The following is a 21,119-nucleotide window of genomic DNA, read 5'->3' as shown; positions in this document are numbered from 1 at the left end:
AAGGTAAAAATATACTGCCCCAATTCGCAATAAAATCCCTTGTTGATTTTGAGTTGCTTTTGTTAAAATAAACCAGCCCAATATTATCATCCGTTTCAGAAAAACTGATAACATAGATTTTTTTGTTAAATATCTTGGCTGTGCATATGCACAGCATATGTTTCGAAATGTACAAATTGATATGAAATTTGCGAAAAAGAATCCACGTGTCTTGGAGGGACTCGAACCCTCAACCTCCTACTCTCTAGATAGGCGTGATAACCCCTACACAACAAGACCACTTAAAGGTCACGTTTGCGGAAAAGCCATCAGAATCCGAGTACCAACCTCCACCGCGGTTAGCTCTCTTTTTTGCAAATTGAATATCTTTCGGATGCTTGATTTGTCCAATCTCCACATGCGCTTTACTATTGAGGCATTCCACGGGGGCATGTCAGTCGATCCTGAGCGACCATTTCGAAAATATTTGAAACTCTGCACAGTTTTTCAATTTCATCTAAATCGTCATTTTTCGATATAAAATCTTCATATTGAGTCACGACTAACTTTTCAAAAGGGTGTATGTTAAAATGGTTCAAAAATATTTAAAAAGCTGCACAGCAAAAACGGAATGTTCGATTGTTATGATTTTTTCAGCAAAGTTAGACAACTAAATGGTGATTCTTAAGAAAATGTGCACAGTAAAAAAAAAATTTTTTTGCCTTTAAAAATATAATTTTTGTCACAAAAACTCAAATATCTCAAAACCCTATCTTTTTTCGAACGTAATTTTTTTAGGGAAAACGGTCCATTATATTAGCTATCTACCATAAAAATTTGGTGATGGTAAACTAATAAACAAAAAAGTTATGACATTTCAAACATTTCACAATTTTCACATTTAGTAAAAAAAAGTTATTTCGAGAATTGCAGTTTGATGCAGATTTTATTGTTAAGGGACGTGATTTAAACAAGTTGTTTTCATGATATTTTGATTTAATTATTCATAGCATCTATAAGAAACTTAGACACGATCCAGTGTTGTGATCAAAAGTATTGATAGTGTCATAATTTTCATTGCACGTGACTGGCGAAAAATTCTTTTAATAGTGTTGAAACCTGTTGATAATAACGTTGATAGAAACATATCAGAAATGTTATTTTTAAGACAAAAGCTGCAAAATCAAAGATTTATATACACGTGTACGTCTATAGTTTACCTGCAAAAAATATACCTCTTAGAGAATAGACTTTATGATCGGGAGGAAACGGGTATCTTCAACAACAACAAATGCATGATAGGTACATACCATGACAATGCTCACGAAAAATTACTACTACTAAGGTTGTTAAAGATCTTATAGTAATTTTTTTCTTCAGTCAAGCAAATGACACCAAACTAGTCAGTAAAAACTTAAAAGTGATTTTGTTTATTGAAATATTACGAACAACATGAGTAGCCGCTTTCTCAACTGTTGTAGGCCGTTTGATGGAAAAAAGTGTTCAGTTACGAAATCTCGCCGAAAGCACCATAGATAAACTGAAAGCGACTGGTTATGCTCCAATGTCCACATTGAATACAAATTTACGCATTTGCACGTCCTGCCGTCTAAACGTTGACAAAAGAGCAATCTGTATATCATCGGTTGAGCAGAGCGCAGGAAGTTCGAAAACGACAGCAACTGAGGAATTGCCAGATGTATCGACAACAACTGAGGAATTACCAGAAGTATTAAGTGCTGAGAGCCTTGCCACCGTACCATCAGCGAAATCTGTTTCAACAAATCAATCGGAAGATGAGTGTATCCAAAAGGTCAACATCGACCGCTTTAACGAGGGCATAGCTGGGATAAAAGTGACTCCGATTAAATGGAGTAAGATGGACTACGTTTATTACCCGGAGAAAAAAACCGTGAAATAAACGAAGCTGTACGAAGAAACCTCTTCAAATTAGGACCTGATGATGTGGAAAATACAGACTACGATGAGGTAATTATAAATATGAAGGAAAGGTTCTCGAATGCAGCCACGACAAGGAAAGAAAAATTATTGATTTTGTCGATGCTGCCAAGTTCGTGGTCTATTCAGGATGCCATTGATGAGTTCAAAACCAATAGAAATACAGTAAAAGAGGCAAAACAATTGAAGAATAACTGTCTTTCAACCAAAAATACTAGGTCTAGTACTGCATTAACAGATGAGACAAAAGAAATAGTAGTTCAATATTTTGAAGATGATGAAGTAAGTCGAGCTATGCCTGGTCAAAAAGATTATGTATCAGTAAAAAAAGATGGAAAGCGTCAAGCAATCCAAAAACGATTAATGATGACGACTTTGAAAGAAGCGTACACACGCTTCAAGGAAATTCACGATAATATTAAAATAGGTTTTCCTCATTTGCAAGCCTTCGGCCAAGGCAATGTAAGCTTCTTTCCAATTCAGGAACACATAATGTGTGTGTGCACAACCCATGAGAATATTAATCTTATTTTACATAGTTTGAAAAGAATCAATTTAACAAAGGATATTAAAATGTTAACTGGTAGTCTTTTGTGTGAAAATACAACATCAAATTGCTATCTACGATCTTGTTCGGATTGTCCAGATTCTTCATCATTGGAAAATACTTTATTCGCTGAGTTTGAAGAAAAATATATTGATCAGTTATCATTTGAGCAATGGGTGACCACGGATAGGTGTGACATAGAAACTATTGTAAAACCTGTAGATGAGTTTGTGTCATATTTTTGCTTGAAATTAGAAAGTTTAATCCCTCACGATTTCATTAAAACAGAACAATCCAGCTTTTTAAAAATACGAAAAATACATTACAAAATGGTGAATTTTTAGTCATTTGTGATTTTTCTGAAAATTACAGCTTTGTATTGCAAGATGAAGTGCAGTTCCATCACTGGAACGTACAAAAAGCTACAATTCATCCATTCGTTATTTATTTTAATGGAAGTTCGCAAGTTAAGTTTTATTATAATTTCCGAAGATTTAAGACACGATTCAGTATCCGTAAACTTGTTCATTGAAAAAATGATTAACTTTTACGCGTTGATAAGCATAAAGAAGTCAAAAAGATATATTTCATGTCTGATGGAGCAGCGTCGCAGTACAAAAATCGTAAGAATTTTTCGAGCCTATGTCAATTTAAATCAATGTACGGAATTGATGCAGTATGGCATTTTTTGCTACATCACATGGCAAAGGTCCTTGTGATGCTATTGGAGGAACAATAAAGCGCATGGCCACAAGAGCAAGTTTAGCCAAAGAACGTGAGCATCCAATTAAAACTGCGAAAGAACTTTTTGATTGGGCAAATCGTAGAAAAGAAAAAGATTTTACCAAATTATCATTTTGTTTTACTACTACTGAAGAGTACGAAATAAAGGCTTCAGAGCTCAGCGAGCAATTTAATAACGCGAAAACGATCCAAGGAACCCAAAAATTTCACTGTTTCATTCCATTGTCGGAAAATAAAATTAAAGCAAAACTATACTCAAACTGTGCTGATAATAATTCAAAAGTGTTCGATATTTTAAAAAATTGAATAAAAATAAATAAAAAATAAGTATTAATAAACTGTTTTCATGATATCATAACCCATACCAAAATTCAAACCCAAAACTCTTAGAGTTTCTATAACAACATTGTGTAACTGCCACATTTAATTTAATACTTAGGATAATATTAATTCATTTTTATTTATTTATACATATAATATTTATACATATAATATACATAATATCGATGAATACATAAATATGGAATATCATACAAACAACTTGTTTAACTCACGCAAGGCCCTTAACAATAAAATCAGCATCAAACTGCGATTCTTGAAAAAAAAATACACGGAAATTTTTTTTGTTTACTATATGTGAAAATTGTGAAATGTTTGAAATGTCATAAGTTGTTTGTTTATTAGTTTTCCATCTACATTTAGTTATGGTAGATAGCTAATATAATGGACCGTTTTCCCTAAAAAATTACGTTCGAAAAAGATAGGGTTTTGAGATATTTGAGTTTTTGTGACAAAATGATATTTTTAAAGGCAAAAAATTTTTTTTACTGTGCACATTTTCTTAAGAATCACCATTTAGTTGTCTAACTTTGCTGAAAAAATCATAACAATCGAACATTCCGTTTTTGCTGTGCAGCTTTTTAAATATTTTTGAACCATTTCACATACACCCTTTTGAAAAGTTAGTCGTGACTCAATATGAAGATTTGATATCGAAAAATGACGATTTAGATGAAATTGAAAAACTGTGCAAAGTTTCAACTCAATAGAAAATCATGAATTAAAAATTTTCTTAAATTTTGATGCTGTTGCTTGGAATCGCTATTGTATATCCACAGCCAAGCGAGTGCACATTGTTTATTAAACGAGAGGATCGCACTCCATGCCCCCCAGTAACTGTCTGGGCGGGACGGTATAGAATGCGAATTCAATCGCACTCTGCTGTGCCAAAGGCTTGCTTGGCTAAAGCATTTGATGAGTTTGATTGCCTTTTACGTAAGCGGTCGCGTGTACTCAGACGACTAATGACGGTGAAAGACCGACACTTGATTACAAGTAATTGCATATTATTCGGCAACTCGGCCGTACGAAAACCATTTTTTTGTTAAATATCTTGGCTGTGCATATGCTTGGCTGTGGATATACAATAGTAAAGCACATTTGGAGATTGGACAAATCAAGCATCCGAAAGATATTCAATTTGCAAAAAAGAGAGCTAACCGCGGTGGAGGTTGGTACTCGGATTCTGATGGCTTTTCCGCAAACGTGACCTTAAAGTGGTCTTGTTGTGTAGAAGTTATCACGCCTATCTAGAGAGTAGGAGGTTGAGGGTTCGAGTCCCTCCAAGACACGTGGATTCTTTTTCGCAAATTTCATATCAATTTGTCCATTTCGAAACATATGCTGTGCATATGCACAGCCAAGATATTTAACAAAAAAATTGTTTTCGTACGGCCGAGTTACCGAATAATATGCAATTAATTGATAACATAGACTTTGTTTAAGATTTTTTTTAAAACAAAACCCACTCGATTAGTCACTATTCTTGGCATATATCTATTAAAATAATTTAGAAATTTTAATTTCAAAATAAAGCACAATATCCTTTCATAACTGCCTTTCCTGCAAAATTGGTCAAAGAACCCACGATGCTTTCATTTGGTCGCCTGAAATAGAGAAAGGCGATTTGCTCTCTGCCTTTTGACGATCACGACCTTTTGTAGTACTGTCTATTGGACCAAACACAATAGGGGAGGAGAAGACCACCAACTGTCATCGAGAGAAAAAGTAGAATTATTGAAATTTCACACGGTGTGGTATAGGAAATGAAGTATATTTTTGTTATAAAACAAAAAGGAGAAGGTTGTATTGAAGACACGACCGCAAATTGAGCGCAGAATTACGTATGGTCGATAGTGGATGCAAAATTAAATTATTTTGTGCATGTTCATTGCGGATACGAAATGTAGGAATTTATTGTGAAGTGAAATTTCAACACTACCTGTCGAAATCGGATTTTCAATAGATAATGCATTAAATCAATTGTTTACAATGGTTGTTAGAAATCTTAGAGAGTTACCTGAGCGATTCATACCAAAATCTCCGCAATCCGTTGAAAATCGGCTGAGTTATTGACTCTCTCGTGACGGTCCCAAATTTGAAACTTTGGAATGACCCCCCTATCTTACCGAAAGACGTAATTCTACGTCAAAAGTAAGGACGTTTCCCAAAAGAATCTTGGTTTACGGGGTTAGAATTTTAAAAGCACACAAAATAGACATGATATCTCGGTTTTTATATTTTTTTCGAATAAGCAGTTAATGCTTAAGATTGTTGAATTACTAACCCCACAATCTGAAAATTGTTTGACAAAAAAATTTCTATAACGTTCTAGAGACATTTTAATTCTCATTTTCTATATCATGCCATGTCAAATTTCCATGGTTCTACTTTTTCTCTAAACTTTTCCAGGTGGCAGCACTGATGAAGGAGCTTCCCCCATGGATACGTTTGGGTGCGTTTTGACAGTTTTCCCATGGCAAAACTGCCAAAACGCACGCAATCGTATCAATTGTGTTTAGCCCATATGATATTAGTAAACGATATTAGTAAACACACTTTTTTTTAATCCTTATTAAATTGGCATTGAAACGTTAGTTTAAATTACGTGTGTGCTAATAAAACAATGACTGGTCGGCAGTGGAAGACAACTCATCAAATTAATCCTTTTCCGAATAATGGAACAATCTCATTCAAATAAACTTTTTCAGATAATGGACCTGAGGACTAGAATAAAGGAAAACAGATCTAATGACCACAAAAACAATCACCTCACTTTCTTGATAGGTATTTTAAATAATGAAAACCTATAATTCCTGCAATGACATCCGCACGTTTTAACGTAAACTACGTCTAAGGGGAAAACTCGGATACAGGGTGTGAAATGAAAATTTCCAAATTCGAGACCGTCACGACCACAACTCAACCGGCCTACTTCAATTTCTACTAATAACAAACAAGTCCTCACCCGTTCCGGTGTGGCCTAAAAATTTAAACTGAAAAACATCGTGGGCTCATGTTTTGTCCGAATTTTATGAAATTTTCAGAGAAGATCGTCCATGGTTTCCATCCGGAGTGTCCATCAATTCGGATGTGAAGCTAAAATGCCAACATTGTTGATGCAAAAGTTCTCAATCATTGTTGTCTGATATAAGAAGTTCTCTAGGGTACTGGGCACTTTATATTTTTTTTCTAACATCAAAGTTTTGAAAGGCAATCAAAATAGATGCATTTTTGTACCAAAACATTTCTGGGATCCTTCAGGAAAGTGGAAAAGAGAGCCTCAGAGAATAAAACTCATTTTGATCAGCTCGAAACCCCATTGTGCGACGAATTAAACTTCATTGTCTTTAAAAGCTCAAAATTCGTGAGTTTGGGAGGCAAACTCTACAGATGGAACTAATTTCCGGACACATAATCGTTCATAAGTGTTCCCGCGATTATATTACCCTTCTGGTGATGGGAGGTGGCCAAAACAAACAGTTGACAACACACCAATCAACATGATTTTGAAAGACAAGCCCAACAGATAGTATTTTGAGGACAGACTTTGAACACATGGGCCACGCCCGGAAGTGTTCCCAGGAACCTGGCTCCCTGAGGGAAGTGAAATTTTATAATTAATAAATTTTTCATCTCTGTGGCGTTTTATAGAGTCATTTCAAAACTTAATAATTCATACAGAACACAAAAATCTGAGCTCAAGAATAGTATGGAGTATCGTTAATGTTTTGTTTTGCTAACTCAAATATAAACGTCAAGACCCAGACAGAACTTCAAGATCTGAATTCAAGAATAGTTTGAGATACCGTTATTGTACTAGAAATACTGTGACATGATTAATAGTGAAGTGAAGTGGGAAAATTTCAATTCCAAAGCCTACGAGGCTTCAATTCCAAGTTCTACGAGGCCAACGCTGCGTTGGTCATACAGACCTTTAATATCTGTACTCAATAATAAATTGCAGTACGATACATGTCTTGGCAATACCGGGACTTGTTCGAATTGGCAATCCTACGCCTTTGATCGCAAGGCTAACTGGAGACTCATGTTTTGGAAATACTGAGACGTAATTACAAAAGAAAAACGTAATTACAAGGAACTTCACCAACCCAAAATCAAGACACTATGTCGAAAACGCCAAGTCCATAAAAAAGAAGATATGCTTCACTAATGAAAAAGGTCATCATACCAACTAAGTTCTAACGTTATAGCAAAAATGACCAAAGATTACCAAGAAGATTACCCTTTTTAACGCTTATCTCAATTGCACCCCAATAATTCCACCCGCACGTCACTCATGTGGCCACATTTACACATCATAAGATTTACGCGAGTAACCGCCGTAAATTGAAGGGAAGCACTTATTACTTATTAAATTGCATTTTTCCTTCTTTTCTGTTTCGCATCAATGACCCGTTTGTCCACATCGCAAGAAGCGCCAGTAGCATGGTGGACGAGTTTTTAGGTACCCTGGCCGTTAATAACGCACTCGCACACTGTATCTAAATACCTACATCGCGTAACATTTTACCATTGGTAATTTTCTCATATGGCTTTATGACACGAAGCGGTTTGCCGTCATAGATTACGTGAGTGTTCAATTGGCAGTCGATGTTTATAGCTTTAAGGAAAATCAAGTTTATGCAGCAACTCCTACTTCGAAGTATCTGCCGCCTGTTCGTTGATTTCCTGCCCGAACGGGTTCTTGTGAAAATCATTGAACCCCATCACAACATTCTATAAATTTATGTAATACATATCTTTTTTCCACAAAGTCGTTTTGAAAGTTCATAACAAGCTTGGCGCAGGATTGTTTTCGAAATGTCTTTTTTTCATCGATGTACTACCGATGTACTGGACACATTTGAAAGCAAAACACATTTCGTACAAGTCGGGAGATAATCTTTCAAAAACTTCTGATGTGCATCACGCACCCCGAACGCTCCAATGGACGGACAGACGGACGTGACCGGTGTATCAACCTCAATTTGCCAATGTAAACACAAAACCGCGTTCAGCACCGCGACCGTTGACGATGGCGGTGGAGTGGCGCGCGACGGTGGCGCAAACGAGAGTGAAAGTGGCGGTTTGCCATGTGTTTTGACTTTTGGTTGAGGATCGAATCGGAATAGATCGCGGTTCCAGGTGGGAGGTTGCTGACGCGGTGAATGGAAGGTTCAAAACGAGTTTTGCGCATTCGATTACAAAATTGGTTTTCCTTTGATGGGGTGCAATGATCAGTATTCATAGGACGTCTTGGAACGAATAGGGTTCTGCGTTGAGGGTTTTTTTATGTAGTAATACGTACTGAATTGGAACGTGTGTAGAGATAGAGCAGTTTCGTCATTTTGCGCATAGTGGTGGTTTAGCAAGATCGGAAATATTTAGTAATTAACATTATAAAGTACTATCATTATTCATATCATTTTCGTGGTTAGCACGTGACTAGAGTATTACATTAACATGAGTTGATCATGAAAGTAATTGAATAAACATGTCCTACGTGACTCGATAGGTTTGCTCAAAAACGTTTACATGTGAAACTATTTGCACCGATTCCAGCGAAAGTGGTACATGTCACATTGAGTAAATTTTACAGGAGACGCATTTTTCGAAGAACTTCGAAAATAAAATTCAAGTTTGCAATTTTCTGCATTTCAACTGTACGTGTTATGACTGATGTCTCTAAAGATAGTAATGACAAATATGCGAAGTTTCTTGACGAATTTTAAGTTTGTTGGAACAAAATGCACATGTACCACTATTAATGGGAACAAAATGCAACAGAAAGCGAAAATCGTTGCCAGTAAAAGTGGTACATGTACATTTATAAAATTATTTTAAATGACAGTTAACCATCTTGAAATTCAAAATAGGGTTAAATCGGTTGCAAAACATACATGTTTCGGACACCAATCATCTAATGCTATTTTTTAAAATTTTCACAAACCACTGAGATGATTAATTTATATAACAGCTGAATCTCTCCGCTTTATGTGATTCTTTGAGCATATTTTCATTCTTGTCAAAGTGATGAAATGGCAACAAATCAATTGGACATTGCTCAGTGTCCGAAATTTAACGTGGACAGGCTTTAATCGCCCAGTAAACCCTTCAAGATTTTTCCGGAAAAATCCTATAGAAACTCCTCCAAAGTTCAAAAAAATATACGAAAAATGTTTCCACTTTTTCTTCAGAAACTACTCCAGGAATCCCTAATGGAATTCTCCCAGAGTGCCTCCAAGAATTTTCGTGGAAATTACTTGAAAAACTTTTCGAGAAATACATCTTTATGTTCCTCTGGATATTTCTTTAGGAACTGCTGAGGAAAAGTCCTCTTTCATAAAGATATTTCAACGGATTTTTTATAAGAATGTCCGAAGGAGATCAAGAAAGATTACATTGAGCATTTCCTGGAGAATTTCACGGAGAAATTCTCAAAGGAGTTCCTAGTAGGAAACTCAGAAGATGTTTTAAAAAATATTGAAAGAATTATATCGCTTTCCTGATGGACTTACAGGAGAAATTTTCAAAGGAATTCCTATAAATTTCTTCAGAAATTCTAGAAGTAGACGTATTTTGAAAGCAGTACCAATATCTTGTTAAGTTTCCATAAAAATTTCAAATGAAATCATGAAACAATTTCAGACCGAATTATTCTGGTACGAAATTCCGAAGAAGTTCTAGGAGCAATTCTTTAAATTCCTAATGAACGATTCCCGCATTTCTGAATAATTGAATGGTGAAGGTTGATTTTTTTAACAATTATTTTTATGTTATGACCGAGCATACGTTGAACAGCAATGGATCTAGTGGCCAAGTTGGCCTTCTTACAAATGCATTTTTCATAAGTACGAATACGAATAAAGTACGAATAACACTTGTTTAGCTGATTGCTAGCTCCATTCTCGTTTCAGTTAACGTTGGACAACAGTAAAAATGCCATCATAAAAAATAAACGGTACAATCACTATTTTTGATGAAATAATTCTATGGAGCCGTACACATATTACGTAAGCATTAATAATGGGAAGGGAATCTGACGTTTTCTAACGCATTATATAATTGGAAAATCATTTGTATGAAAGAAATCTCTCATGGGGGAGGGGGCAGCTGATCGCTAAGGGGATCTGCAGCGAGGACATGATGCCGGTGAATAAGAACCACCATCAAACCGTCGTGGAGTTCCTCGAGGTCCACAAGTATGAGTACTACACTCATGCATGACTACCCCGGCATGAAGCCGCTTAAGGCTTTGCTGCGACGACTCCACGACATGAAGGAGGAGGAGCTCCAAGCTGAGCTCGAAAATTACGGCCTGAAGCCAATGGCCGTTCACAAGATCGCTCGTCACGACAATGCGAGGAGATATCGCGTCCAGCTTTACCTGATCGATATGGAACACAGAACTCCCGTCGTTGACTGGGAGCGATATCGGCAAGTGCACAGCGACGTCACGTGGTGCACCAACTGCTTGGAATGGCCGCATGAAGACGCGCTGCAACAAGTGTGGCGAACCCCATCTGACCGACGGTGCGAGAAGATCGAGATGGCCAACCCCAAGTGCGCCAACTGTGGCGACAAACATCGGGCCACTACAAAGGGCTGCCCGAATCGAGCGGAGCTCCTGGTAATCCGGAAGAAGGCTATACCACCAGGACCCTGCCGAAGAAGAACCGTGTTCCTGCACTCAACGAGGTGAACTCGACGAGCGATTCCAATTCTTCCATAGGTAGAACCGCACAAACGACTGGCAGCAGCAACTGCGTCGGTTCAAGCTCCAGAACCACCGAATCTATGCTCCAGCCAATAGCCCCGGTCTATCCTCCTGGATTCCGTCGGCAGTCGGAGAACGAAAATGTCCCATCGGAAGAATCTATATCGCAGCTCGCCACTCGGCTTCACGGATGCAAAACCCGTTTCAACCAGGTCTTCACTCTTGGCATGTTCATCATTGAATGTGGCTTTTAAGCGTTTATCATCGAAAGGCGCTTAAAACCGGAGGTGAGCATCTACATCCAGATTATTCGCATCCTGCGACTCGACCGGCCGACCAGGAGAAGTGGTGTGACCATCGCTCTTCGCTACAATATCAACTGTCGCCTGCTCCCAAGCTTCCAGCTGAGCATCATCAAGGCCATCGGTGTCGAAGTTACTACCTCTGGCGGCACAATCACGCTCATCGAGGCGTACTGTCCAACTCAAGCCCAAGCTGGCGGCGGATCATCGACCGCCCTTCGGAGGGACATCGTCAAACTCACGATAAGGCAAGGGCAGTACATCATTGGCAGCGATCTGAATTCCAAGCACCGTGCCTGGGGCAACAATCAACATGCAACCATATGGAGCAACGACATAGAGGAAGGTCACTATACGATCCTGAGCCCGATTTCCCCCACTCGGCTGAGTCATTTAACAATCGACTTGTACATCACAAACATGAACGACCCCATCCCCCAGGCAGTGGTAGCGGAAGTGGGCTCCTCGGTCAATTAGCACTCCCGGCGAAACTACCATCGAGTGAACTGGCACCTGTTCACAAAGCTCGACAGGTTGCTTACACCCTAACCATCGATACACTCACCAAAGATTTTATCCGTCTATGAAGTGTCACTCGAAGGCAGTACTAGCTTACTGAGCTGCCTTTTCTTAAGACACATTGCAATCGCTTGACAAAAATCATCCATGGTGGATCTCAGAAATAGTAATTTCTCCAATATGATCCGTGCTCTCCCAGACTGTACTAAGCCGGTCTGGAAAATAGCTAATATTTTAAAATACAGACCTGCAGAGAAGGTCGCCGAAATAGGTCGTCACTTCGTCAGCTCGCACAATCTTATACAAAACATCGTCAGTCCACACGAATCAGCCTTCAACGAGCATGCTATCAACATCCATTTTACGACGAACGACTTTCCGGAGGAGTTGGAAATTTCAGCGTGCGAATTGATAGCCTATATCAAATCATCGAAAAACATGAAGGTTCCAGGTTTCAACAACATTCTTCTTCTTCTTCTTCTTATTGGCATTACATCCCCACACTGGGACAGAACCGCCTCGCAGTTTAGTGTTCATTAAGCTCTTCCACAGTTGTTAACGGCGAGGTTTCTAAGAAAAATATATTTAGCTCGTTTAGTGGAATGTATTAAACCGTCTAAGACGAATTAAGTACTGTCCATTTAATTCCACCAGTTAATTTTCGTTATCTTTGCAGATACGTATTTCGACCACAACTGTGTGGTCGTCTTCAGTGTCTTGTACTTGACTCGACTTGACTTAAGTCGAGTCAAGTACAAGACACTGAAGACGACCACACAGCTGTGGTCGAAATACGTATCTGCAAAGATAACGAAAATTAACTGGTGGAATTAAATGGACAGTACTTAATTCGTCTTAGACGGAGGTTTCTAAGCCAAGTTATCATTTTTGCATTCGTATATCATGAGGCTAACACGATGATACTTTTATGCCCAGGGAAGTCAATTTCCAATTTCCAATCCGAAAATTGCCTAGACCGGCACCGGGAATCGAACCCAGCCGCCCTCAGCATGGTCTTGCTTTGTAGCCGCGCGTCTTACCGCACGGCTAAGGAGGGCCCAACAACATCATGAGTCTGAAACTCAAACACATCCGTTTTCCGAGCACCTTTCGCTGTTCTATAATCAGTGTCTCCATCTTAGCTAGTTCCCATCGTCTTGGAAGTCAGCGGAAGTCATCCCCATCTGGAAGCCTTGGAAAGATCCTTCCTCTCCAAAAAGTTATCGTCTCACCAGTCTTCTCTCAGGGTTGTGAGAGGGTGCTTTATAACCCCATCATATTTACGTAACGCATAGTATTTACGCATCCTTGAATACGTTCCTGATTTATGCGCATCGCAGCAGGCATCGCACGGATTTGCACGGAGCAGTTTTCCGAGAGCAAGTTTGCTCACTGGTTCGAGCTGGCAAAAGAGTACGGAGCGACCCAGGGCTACTGTTTTTTGATTTGCACGGGGGGAGCCACTGGTGCTGGTTTCTCACAGTTGAAGAAACACCGAGAGACCCAGGGCTACTGTTTTTTTATTTGTACGGGGGAGTTTTCCGGGAGCAAGTTTGCTCACTGGTTCAATCCGGTAAATGTAACGGAGCCACTGGTGCCGGTTTCTCACAGTTGGAGAAAATGTGAGCAACCCAGGTTCACTGGTTCGATCCGGTAAGTCATCCAGTGGTACCGCGATAATAACGAAGATTTCATCGATGAAAACATAAATCTGCCCACAGCTCCGGCCCATCGAGACATTTTGGGCAGTAATGAAGCGGAAGCTTAAGAAAAGTGGAAAACAGCTCGGGACGCGACTCAGATGACCAAAATGTGGGATAAATGTGCCAAGTAAGTTGACTCCGGAGGTGTGCAACTTTTGATGAGAGGAATAAAGAATTAGGTGCGAATTTTCACTAGAAACAAGAAGAAATGATTTGTATCAATATTTTTTCCTTAAAGTGCAGTGAATTACCCATGTTTTGATGTATCAACCTTATTTGTACGTCAATCCGTTACCGAGATACAGGTGATTTTATTATTCCGGATTCTAAATGGACATAGCTTTATTGATTTCAGAAGCACGTTGTTCAACATATATCGAACCTTTTTAGGCCCACCATTCTTTACAAAAGAGAGTTGATATTCCGGCAATTGCCACTAAAATTAAAACTAACACAAGTTAAATGCAAAAAGTTGACTCGCAATGATAGTGTCGATGGCATTCCCAGCAAAAAAAAACATTGTCATCATTAAATTCAGTTTTGTGATACCACGATTTGTAGTGTTCCGTAATAATGTACGAACATAAAACAGTTCAGACAGTTACAGTTAGACGAAACGATAGACGTGAAGCGACACAAATAATCGCCCCCTGAGGAAGACACAATCCCCGTGTCGAAACGTTGGGCAACGAATAAAATCGTTTCTACAAATAAAGACTGCGTAGCCGTAACATAAATATTGAATTCAGCAGCACTCATTTTTTTGTTTGCATTGGTGGCGTCTGCATCTATTTGGTGGAAAATTATCGAGCAACTCAGTACTGCTAATTTTCGTGACTGTCATGTGAAAGCGAAAACAGTTGCATTTTCATTTTCAAGAGACCAAATGAAAATGTAGCCTTCTCCCGGTTACCTGTCACTTTACAAGTAGTCATGATGGGAATGTGCTTTGTTTTGAAATCTAAATTTCTAAAAAGTTTCAATGGATTTGTGCAAATAACGATGACTAATCGATACAATGATTGTATTGTTTTTGATTTTCGAGTTAGAAGTAACATTATTGAAGAAGAAACAGCTTGTTTACACTAGTTTGATGCGCTTTCATGAAATAAAAATCTGTGAAAATTTCGCAGAATTCCTTTCATTGTTTATGTTTTCTATGAAAGCGGGAGAGAATAAAGTGTAAATATCGCGTGACCTCTCTCAATGAAAATGAAAATCTCAGTACTGGCAACCATGCGTCGTCGGCGAGGGCAGCGATCAAGTGAGCATTTTCTTGCGAGGTCTAGATTTTCGTTTGGCTGCTGTAGATTTTAATGGCACATTATTGAAAATAATTCGAACCTTTCCAGAACTATAGCGTGTAACACAAGAGAGAGTTCTCGGGTACTTATTCAAAAGGACGTATGTGATTTTGTCAACAAAGTTTCAAACGTCGATTTATCCGATCTGATCGCCCTCCCACACAAATCATTACCATAGACAGACAGATAGGGGGAGGCTTCGGCTACCTGTTGGTGGTGTTGGTTTGCGTGGGAGTGCCATCAGATTGAACAAATCGACGTTTTAATCTTTGTTTACAAAATCACATACGTCCTTTTGAATAAGTACCCGAGAGTTGATTTGCCAATAGTTTTCATTAAAGTACAACACCATCACTTGGTAACTGCAAATAACGATTTTCGCGGAAATAAAATAAAATGTCGGTACCACGTGGTAGTTGCTGCAAAAAATGTGTTCGCCGCAATGGCATCTGTGGCCGTTTAGCGCTAAACCATCGAGTTGCCACCAGTTTTTTTAAGCGTATTTTTTAAGCTGCAAAAAAATGTATTTCGGTGGCGTTTGCAGCTGTTTTGTATTCTTCGGGACAGCATTAATCAAATAAACTTTCACGCAAGGATCCGATTCTCGTTTGAATAGTTTTCCCCATAGTGCAAAGATGTCAATGTCGATAGGAATGCGCATTTGAAGAGTAGACATTTATCGACTTTTCGAAAGCCTCGACTAATTCCCAATCCCTCGAACCAGGGTTTCTTCAATACTTGTGGTAGAATAAAATGTGACCTTTTGTCGCAACGGTCATGGCTGTACTTGCTTGCTGATGAAAAACTACAATAGAAGTGTGGAGTCTAAGAAGTATCCAAGATTGGAAATATTTGAAGAAAGGCTAATCTCCAAGCTCATGTGTCATAAATTTTGATTGGAATCTTCGATGGATTAGCTTCTTAAAATTAACAATAACCTATGTGGGATTAAAACCTCACACTTAAAAAGGAACTCATTGTATGAGACTAACGCGAAATTCGACGATATTAACTTTCTGTCTGTGCTAAAAAAGACTTACGTTGTGCCCTGGAGTCAAATCACTGGATGAGATAGTAAAGAAATTACTGCAGAATTTTTTAAAGGAATCCTAGGTTAATTTTCTCATGGTATTCCTGAAGGATTACCTAACAGCTTACCATATAAATTATACTTATTGCAATGCACTTTTGAATCGCGCCGATCCGAGCCACCGCCACCATTAGAAAATTGCATTCAGGCCGCTGCCGGTTCAAAGTACATCGGCGCACAGGTCTATTACAGAATGGAAGAATCCCAACACTTTACTCTATGGAGAGTAAATAGTAGTTCTTCATTGCTTGCACCAAAGTAATTGCAAATGACTCCAACGGATGCAAACAAATTCACAAGCGCAGAGCCTCCATATTCGACAACCTCAGAATTCCTAAAATTAAGGCTTTCTAAAAGATTTACGATGTATTGGGACCCTTGAAATGCATATCGGTTTGTTTGCATCACAAATTTTTATTTTCAACATAGGGGGAATGACGACTTTGGCAGGTTTTGTTCTATTATTGGCAGGGGGGTTTTTGTCGACCAAATTTTATGAAATTTGGCCACAATGTTCTTTGATATGCAAAGAATATTTAGGCCAAATTTGAGCATAATCAGTCATAAAAAACCCCCTTACAATAATAGAACAAAACCTGCCAAAGCCGTCTTTCCCCCTACCTAATTCTAACGCGATTTTCTCAAAATTACCTTGCACATATTTCTTTTTCGTGTTTTCGTGTTAGTCATCAAACGCTCGTATTTTGTTGAAACATCGAGCACAAGATATTAGTTACAGTTCAAGTTAAAGTACAAGCGCTTACAAGTAGTTTCTGAGTTTAATCGTCTGGAATTACCGTTTCCACGAGGTACTTTAAATTGGGATTTCTTTGAACCTATCTCCAGCTCTCAATGTAATTGCTGATATCTTTTAATAGCCACTTCGATGACACTTCGTGACATTGATAAGCCAATCTTTTTCAAAAAATGATTGATGCCTAACTGCCTCTGCACCAAATAGTACAGATGGGTGACGTAAAGCCATTGTTTCGTATTATCTAATGATTGAAATTCATTATCTTCAGCCGCCCAGGCAATTTAGCTGACTTGAAAACTGCGAATAAACTTTATTGCATCTTCAAGGGGAAAATCTAAACACTGACATGCAAAAAAAACAGAAATAAAGGTTTTAGGACTAAATAATGGATAAATAAATATTAATGAATAAATATTATACTTATTACTAATAATAATTGTTTTATTCTCCCACACTCGTATAGGAACTGGTAGGTTCGAAGAAACGCAACACCAAGAAATATCTACTGATAGGCGGCGGAGTAGCGATCGTACTGGCTGTTGTGATCACCCTGGTCGTGGTGCTTACCGGAGACGATGCAAGTGATAATGGCAATAGCAGTCCGGTCGTGTCCGGTGCAGACTCGATTACTTTGGACGATTTCCTCACCGGTAAACTGGCGGCACGTAGTTTCAGCGGTGCATGGTCCTCGGGCGGGCAGGTGATTTCGCGGGATGAGGTCGGCCGGGTGCTTGCATATAACCCGGCAACGAATGAAACCAAGACGTTACTGGATGAGAAGCATGAAGAACTGCTGCAGGGTTTTAAGTTTGATCTTTCGGCCGACGAGCGGTACCTGTTGGTCGCCAGGGGCTACAGCAAAATCTTCCGGCACAGCTTTTTGGCGGTTTATGATATTGTTGATCTTCAGAATGATCGTGTCATTGAGGTTAATGTTGGTGGCGTAAGGGTAAGATGACTTGGGATATGATGCGGTTTAAGATAAATTTTCATATGTTTCGCTTTTTCAGAGAGCTCTCAACGTGGTGGAATGGAGCCCGGTCGGAAACTCTTTCATTTTTGTCTACCTTAACAATTTGTACTATAAATCATCGCCAGATGCTGTGGAGGTTCAGATTACAAATGACGGCGAAGCCAGTATCTACAATGGAATTCCCGACTGGGTTTACGAGGAAGAAGTTTTCTCCACAAATATTGCCACGTGGTTTTCGGCGGATGGTCAGAAGCTTGCATTTATTAGGTTTAACGATACCAATACAAGGCTGATGAAAATTCCAATATATGGACCTCCTGGTCATCCGGAGTTCCAATATCCGCATGAACTCACTCTGCACTATCCGAAGGCAGGAACTACAAATCCAACAGTGAATCTTTATCAGGTGAACCTAACGAATATAGCTCAAGTTGAAATTGAACCACCAACTGCTTTAGTAACATCAGAGAAAGATCACATTATTGCCTCGGTTGGTTGGGCCAACAATGATCGTCTTATAACGATATGGAAGAATCGAGTACAGAACCATGCCATCATAACGACGTGTGATGGAACCAATAAATGCGATGTAATTCAAGAAATTCGTGCCAATGGAGGATGGTTGGAGCTGTTTAGCGCACCGGTGTTTAACAAAGATGGATCACAATTTGTGATCATAAAATCCCAGGATCAAGCAGACGCTGGAGGCTACAATCATATCACAATGATGTCAACTGAAACTACGAGTAGCATGGCGTTCACCAGCGGAAAATATGTGGTGCAAGAAATTTTAATGTGGGAGCCGGAAAACAATCTGATATTTTATGGTGCCAACACGGAAGAAGATTCCCATGTGCTGCACATATTCGCAGTGAAAGGTGTTTCCGGTGCCAAGCCAGTGTGCTTGTCTTGCAAGGTTGGATCGAGTCCGACCCAGTCCTATTTCAATGCACAAATGAGCAAAAAGGGAAATTATATTGTACTGGAAGCTAAAGGACCGAATGTGCCTTGGGCAGAGATGTTTGAGTGGAATTTTGCCAACGATGGTAAGTTTTAAAATAATGTTTAAGTTGTTTTCAGCTATGTTTTTCGTAAAGTAAGGTGGTAATGCAAATTAACCCGAAATGGCCGAAATATTTAATATTTTTAGAATATTCGTTAAATTTTTTGAGACGTTATTATTTTTTGGTGTATTTTTATTAAACTAATATTTATTTTATTGATTTTAATTCCACACTTTCATCTTCATCCTATCAAAAGCAAAGTAATAAAAAACAAATAGACTTTTTCTCATTTCAGCGAGTTTTTTTATTCTTTGTTACTAATTCAATATTACAATTTTCAGACATTACTCTCAAGCCTATTAAAACCCTGGAAACAAACTCTGAGCTGCGATCTCAATTGGAAGGCAAGTCGGTGCCTTCCGTTCAATATCACGAAATCGACTTGGGCAATGGATTTACCTCCAAAGTGATGTTACTGATTCCTCCTGGTGCTGATCTGACTGGATCGACCAAATACCCGCTGCTGGTTGATGTCTATGGAGGTCCAAATTCTTATTCGGTAACTAGCTCTTGGTCAATTGGTTGGGGCCATTATATGAGCTCGAACCGATCGGTAATCTACGCCAAGATCGATGGTCGAGGATCCGGTCTACGAGGTGAAAAGTTGTTGTTCCAAATCTACCGCCAGTTGGGAACATACGAAATCGAAGATCAGATCACAACGGCTAAAAAACTTGGCGAGCAGCTGCCATTCGTCGATCCGTCCCGCGCTGCTATCTGGGGTTGGAGTTACGGTGGCTATGCATCAGCAATGGCTTTGACAAAGGATTCTGAGCATGTGTTCAAGTGTGCCGTTTCAGTTGCTCCCGTCACCGATTGGACATTCTATGGTAAACGGCCATAAATTCTATTGTGCGATCATAATTGTTACAATATATTCACTTTGTGTTCAGATTCCATCTATACTGAGCGTTATATGGGGCTTCCAACATCAACGGACAACAAGCAAGGCTACGAACAGTCTCGACTGACCGCGTTTTATGAAAAGTTCCGAGACCGAAAGTACATGTTGATTCATGGAACTTACGACGATAACGTCCACTATCAACAGGCTATGCAACTCGCACGTGCTCTGGAAACTCATGATATCATGTTTAAACAAGTGGTAAGTACCAGCATTATAACTATAGCGTAACTATTGAAAGCCAACGTCTCACTACAACCCCAACAGAGCTACCCAGACGAGGATCACAGTCTCGCGGGAGTGCGGCCCCATCTGTACCACACCCTAGGCCGGTTCTTTAGCGAGTGTTTCGACCTTCGGGACTGACACGGCCTTCTAGCCGAGGACGGCGAGCACCAAATGTACTTCATACCGGACAATGATTCCTTCGTCCCAAAAGACTTATCCAGCCTTCTGCAGGTGTTCCATCTGCGAGAAGTCATCAATGGCAGCCAGTCCGTTTTGTAAATAGTTTATAAAATAGTGTATTTTGCGCACAAGTCCAATAGTTGCGATACTGTAAATAGTGGGCCGATGCTTAACCTGATTGGGATGCAAATGTTCTCTATTGCCTCATGTGGTGTGTTTGTGTACATTTTACCAGCTAATGATACCCATAATAGGTTTGTGATATAACACGACCATCAACCATTGTCATAGCCAATATTTTAAGCACAAAAGAACAAGATGCCAAGTTTTACAAATTAGGAAAATACTAGTCAGTATTCAGAAGAAATAATGTGTAAAATTTTAATTGTCCTGTTTCTTACTACGTGTGTGTAGTTACGAAACATTTGTTTTAAATAGATTTATTTTTAATCCACATTTTGATGTTCTTTGAAGGGGTATCTTGAATGAATGTTTACAACTAGTATGAGCTGTGTTAAAGATAAGCCACGAAATGTAGTTTGTTATTTAAATGTTGATAAATAAACAATTTCATATAGATTTTTTAATGCCGGAGATGAATTAGTTTTTTTTAATTAGAAAAGAAAATTAGTTGTTGAGCTAGCATAGAGAAATGTCGAAGTAGTACTCTTTTATTTAGTTCTACTGCTTGATAGTAGAGCTACAAGCAAGGCAATTCCAATTCCGTGCTGTGCCTTTATTCCGTTCATAATACAATGCGCATAAACATAAACTAAGCAATTGAGGGGGGGGGTGTCAAACGCAGAG

The 21,119-nt window shown here is 39.0% G+C and overlaps 1 protein-coding gene across 5 annotated transcripts in view; it reads left to right on the top strand.

The window, feature by feature from the left end:
- Nucleotides 1-20,906, top strand: part of LOC134226693 (venom dipeptidyl peptidase 4) — a 62,870-nt gene extending 41,964 nt beyond the window's left edge. For all 5 annotated transcript variants that reach the window (XM_062707635.1, XM_062707639.1, XM_062707638.1 and 2 more), the window contains 5 exons: nucleotides 17,427-17,912; nucleotides 17,974-18,982; nucleotides 19,282-19,830; nucleotides 19,894-20,105; nucleotides 20,172-20,906. In XM_062707635.1, coding sequence (XP_062563619.1) covers nucleotides 17,427-17,912; nucleotides 17,974-18,982; nucleotides 19,282-19,830; nucleotides 19,894-20,105; nucleotides 20,172-20,270 — 2,355 coding nt within the window. In that variant the 3' untranslated portion in view covers nucleotides 20,271-20,906. The remainder of the gene's footprint in view (nucleotides 1-17,426; nucleotides 17,913-17,973; nucleotides 18,983-19,281; nucleotides 19,831-19,893; nucleotides 20,106-20,171) is intronic.
- The last annotated feature ends 213 nt before the right edge of the window (nucleotides 20,907-21,119 follow it).

This window comes from Armigeres subalbatus, chromosome 3 (genome assembly GCF_024139115.2).
Source record: "Armigeres subalbatus isolate Guangzhou_Male chromosome 3, GZ_Asu_2, whole genome shotgun sequence".
NCBI classification, from domain to species: domain Eukaryota; kingdom Metazoa; phylum Arthropoda; class Insecta; order Diptera; family Culicidae; genus Armigeres; species Armigeres subalbatus.
The sequence above is the reverse complement of the archived record's forward strand: the minus strand, read 5'-3'. Positions and strand labels throughout refer to the sequence as shown.